The 4,057-nt window shown below is 68.1% G+C and overlaps 1 protein-coding gene across 1 annotated transcript; it reads right to left on the bottom strand.

Annotated features, from left to right (window-relative positions):
- Window positions 1-311: 311 nt before the first annotated feature.
- On the bottom strand, window positions 312-3,907 carry PNCK (pregnancy up-regulated nonubiquitous CaM kinase). Its single transcript, XM_029240680.1, has 12 exons — window positions 3,750-3,907; window positions 3,181-3,250; window positions 2,840-2,971; window positions 2,542-2,616; window positions 2,331-2,469; window positions 2,066-2,189; window positions 1,813-1,888; window positions 1,605-1,717; window positions 1,436-1,514; window positions 1,257-1,344; window positions 957-1,101; window positions 312-621 (listed from the first exon to the last, which is right to left on the bottom strand). The coding sequence occupies exons 2-11, from the start codon at window positions 3,246-3,248 to the stop codon at window positions 964-966; spliced, it is 1,032 nt and encodes a 343-aa protein (XP_029096513.1). The 5' UTR covers window positions 3,249-3,250; window positions 3,750-3,907; the 3' UTR covers window positions 312-621; window positions 957-963.
- Window positions 3,908-4,057: the final 150 nt, after the last annotated feature.

Genomic DNA, 4,057 nt, shown 5'->3' on the forward strand with positions numbered 1-4,057 from the left:
GGGTGAAGACAGCCCGGAACTCTGGTTGCCTTCCTGGCTACAGCACCCGGGGCTCCACTCGCCCCTGAGCCCAGCCCAGGGCCCCAAAGCCACACGCAGGCCAACCTCGAGGGTGGCAGAGCTGGCCGGCTCGGCTGCCTCTTGCCGGCACGTCGGGGAGTGGGGACAGGAAGTTCTTGGACAACCCGGAGCTTGTCTGCTGTGATGGGGGGAGCAGAAGTTCGGGTGGTGACGGGCGAGGTGGCCTGCCTCCTTGGTTTCCTTCCCAGCCCTCATCCCTCCCCCCAGGTCACCACTGCCCATTGCTCTGTCTGTCTTTATTGATTTGGGGAAGACTGGAGGGAGGCTGGAGGGCCACGACACAAGCAGGACCGCCCACAGTCAGCAAAGCACAGGACAGCACGGGAAGGACAGCCCCTGGGCCTCTTGGTCTCTAGACGGCGTGTGGCAGCGACAGGGGAGGGAAGTCTGTGGACGCGCCCCAACAGCGCCCACCCCAGTGCCCTGCACCACACCCACAGGGCTCAAGCTCTACCGCAGAGGTGCCCTGGGGCGGGAGGGGGAGATCGGCGGGACTGAAAGGGTCCATTGGAAGGGAGTCTGGGGGTCCGTGCGCTCAGCCTGGGGTGGAGAAGAAGAGAGAAGCACAGGGAAGGGGGCAGTCAGGAGGCGCCCCTGGCCTGCCCTGCGCCCCCTGCTCCGAGCCCAGGCTCTCAGCAGAGGTGCTCACTGGGCCCCTCGAGAACCCTCACGCCAGCAGCACAGCCTGCCCCCCACCTCTCTGTCTCATCCACTTCTTGGGGACCCCGGCTCCTCCCCTCTGTCGGTGCTCTCCGCCCTCAGCCCGCTACTCTGTGGGGTCCACCCTGCTGAGCTCTTGGCCACATGGGGCCTGCCACCCCCTGAGCTCAGCGAGGAGCCAGGTCCCAGCGGGCGCAGGGCTCACCCCCACGCACCTGGGTGTCACCACTTGGGGGGCTGGCCAGTGCGGAGGCCCGGGTGGCTGTGGCTCATCACCCTCCGTCCCGAGGCGTCCGCCCCCTCCGGGGTCTGCCCCAGCTTGCGGATGTGGCGCAGGAAGGAGGTAGCATTGAACGCTCGCTGCAGGGAGAGAGGGGTGTCAGGCCATGTCCCGGCCCTGGTCCCAAGACTTCGAGGACCATAAAGACCACTGGCAGCCCAGACCATCCTCCTGAGGCTGACGGACAGGGGCGGGCAGCCTTGAGCCGGGTCCCCAGGCCCCTCCCCACACTGACCTTCCAGTGGGTCCGGGCAAAATTCTTCTGGATCTGCTCACTAACTGAGCCCAGGATGTCCTTGTCAAAGGCTGTATCCCCGGAGATCCTAGGGCAAGGCCAAAGGTCAGTGAGGGGTGGGGGTCTCTGAGGGTGTGGACGCTCTGGTCCCAGGACAGCTCAGCAGGGGTCCCGCTCACCAAAGATGCTGTAAGGCCTGCTGGCAGGTGAACCTTTTCTGGGGATCTCGCTCCAGAAGGTGTCGGATGAAGTCTTTGGCTGGGACAGGGAAACCAGGTCAGCCCGCCCCATCCCCACGGCCCCACGGCCCTCCCCGCTCCCTGAGCTTGGGGTCAGCCTCAAGTTCACCTGATTCTGAGATGTCATCCCAAAAGGGAGAGTCAAACTCGTAGCTGGCCCTCAGGATCTGGCTGAAGAGTTCGGGGTCGCTCTCATCATAGAAGGGGGGGTACCCACACAGCCTGGCACCCACAGATGAATCACCCAGCTGTCCAAACCTCCCCAACCCAGCAGGGGGCAGGCAGGCAGAAGAAGAGCCTTCCCAGTGGTCACTCACAGGATGTAGGAGATGACACCCAGGGCCCACACATCTACGGCCTTCCCGTAGGGTTTCTGCTCCAAGAGCTCCGGGGCTGGGGGCCAGAGACAGACAGACGCACGCCCGCGCACACGCACAGCACGCCTTCAGTGCTGCCGGGCTCAGCCTAGTGCACCCCAGGAGTGGCCCACCGCCTGCCCTGCCCCTGGCACCTCAGCTCCCACTGGGTACCCCGGCCCCCGGCGAGCCTCGGGGCGCCCCCCTCACTTACCCACATAGCCTGGGGTCCCACAGGCGGTGCCTAGCATGTTGCCAGCCTGGATTTTGGAGAGGCCAAAGTCAGAGACCATGATCTTGGAGTCCTCGAAGGGCGTGGCATAGAGGAGGTTTTCAGGCTGTGACACACCGATGTCAGAGAGAACACCGGGTCAGCCGTGGCATGGTCCCCGGGGCTGGGCGCCCGCAAGTCCCCCAGACCCGTGGTGCACAGGGACGCGGGTCAAGGCCTGGGTGGGCGGGCAGGAGGGCAGAGGCACCTTGAGGTCTCGGTGCACGATGCCCAGGCTGTGCAGGTAGGAGACGGCACCAAGGACCTGGCCCACCAGGTGGCTGGCGTCCTTCTCCGTGTACGAGCCGCGCTCCATGATGCGATCGAACAGCTCGCCCCCCGTCACCCTGGGGGGGCAGGGGCTCAGCTGACCCGGCCCCCCGGCCCCGCCCACCCCCGCCTGACCCCGCCCTCCTCACAGCTCCATGGCCAGATAGAGGTGGGAAGGGCTCTCGTGGACGTCCTCCAGAGCCACGATGTTGGGGTGGCTGACCCTGCAACGGCAAGAAAAAGCCCCTTATAGGCCGCCACGGCCCCCTCTGGACCCCCAGGGAAGCCCTTCACCCTCTTCTCTTCCTCCCGCCCCTGCCCCCTACCCTACCACGGGCCGCCCCTGCCGGTCCAGCAAGGCAGAGCCCCCGGCCAGGCCTTTCTGGGGACACGGAGGAGGCAGGGCGCTCCACCCCAGGAGGCTCCCAGCCACTGCGGGGCGCACACCTGCGGAGCACCGCGATCTCGTTCTCCACCAGGGCCTCCTTGCCTCGAAGGGCCTTCTTGGGGATGCACTTGAGGGCGACAAGGTGTGAGGAGCCCCGCTCCTGGGCCAGCACCACCTCGGAGAAAGCGCCCCTGCGGCAGAGGGGGAGGCAGGAAGGGAGGGGAAAGGCGAGGAGGAGGGCGGGGCGCGAGAGCAGAGGCGGGGAGGGAGAAGGGCCCCCTTAGCCGAAGGAGATGGGGAAGCCCTCCCCGTCCCATGCCACCCATCCCCCCACACAGATACACACATTCACTCTCACTCGCGCGCGCGCGCACACACACACACACACACACACACTCACGAGCCGAGCTTCTCCCGGATCTCATAGACGCTGCTGATGTCCTCCGTCTGTTTCTTGAGCAGCAGCATGTCTGGGGGTGCAGGGAGAGGTGGAGGGAAGCTCCCTGAGCGAGGGGCAGCCCCGTCCCCCAAAGCCCAGATCCGGCAGTGCCTCAGCCACCCTCAGCCACAGCCCCACTCAGGAACACAGGTCCCACACACCCTCCCCCAGCCCGTTACATCTCGCCCCTCCCCCACTGTCCAGGTCCGCACTCCCAGGTGGACGCCTCCAGCGAGGCCGCCGAATAAACTCCTCCCCCTCCCAGATACGGCCACGATCCGACGCCCCGCGACCTGGCACCCCGACGACGATCAGCGCCCAGAGACCCCCTCTCCGCCCCCACACAACCTAGTCAGCCGCCATTGGCCGCCTTCCAGAAGGCTCCGTGCCCACCCCCGGGCCCCTCCAGGCTCACCCCCATCCGCAGCGCCCAGAGGCGCCCCCGGCCGCCCCCAAGCCTAGACCTGCCACCCACGGCCCAGCGCCCACTGGCACGCGCCCCCCAGGCCACCGACCCGCCCTAGATGCACCTGCGACCCCCGCGCACAGCCGCCCGCCACGGCCACCCACGCGGCCGCCCGGCTCAGCCCAGCCCTCGGCGCCTCGCGGCGGGAGGGACTCGGCAGTCCGGGCCTCCCGCGTCCCGAGCTGCGTGAGCCGCGCGCGTGCCGGCCGGGGGCGCGCCGGGCGTGACAGGTGTGCGCGGGGCCTGCCGTGGCCCGGGACACTGCACGCCCCCGCCAGCGCGCGCCCGCGCCCCGGAGCGCCGGGTGCGGACCTGGAGCCGAGGCGAAGCCGCAGCGTCGCCTAGCGCAGTAGCCACCGCGCCGAGCCCCCC

The sequence above is a fragment of the Monodon monoceros genome, unplaced genomic scaffold (genome assembly GCF_005190385.1).
Source record: "Monodon monoceros isolate NGI ecotype Baffin Bay Population unplaced genomic scaffold, NGI_Narwhal_1 Super_Scaffold_22, whole genome shotgun sequence".
NCBI classification, from domain to species: Eukaryota; Metazoa; Chordata; class Mammalia; order Artiodactyla; family Monodontidae; genus Monodon; species Monodon monoceros.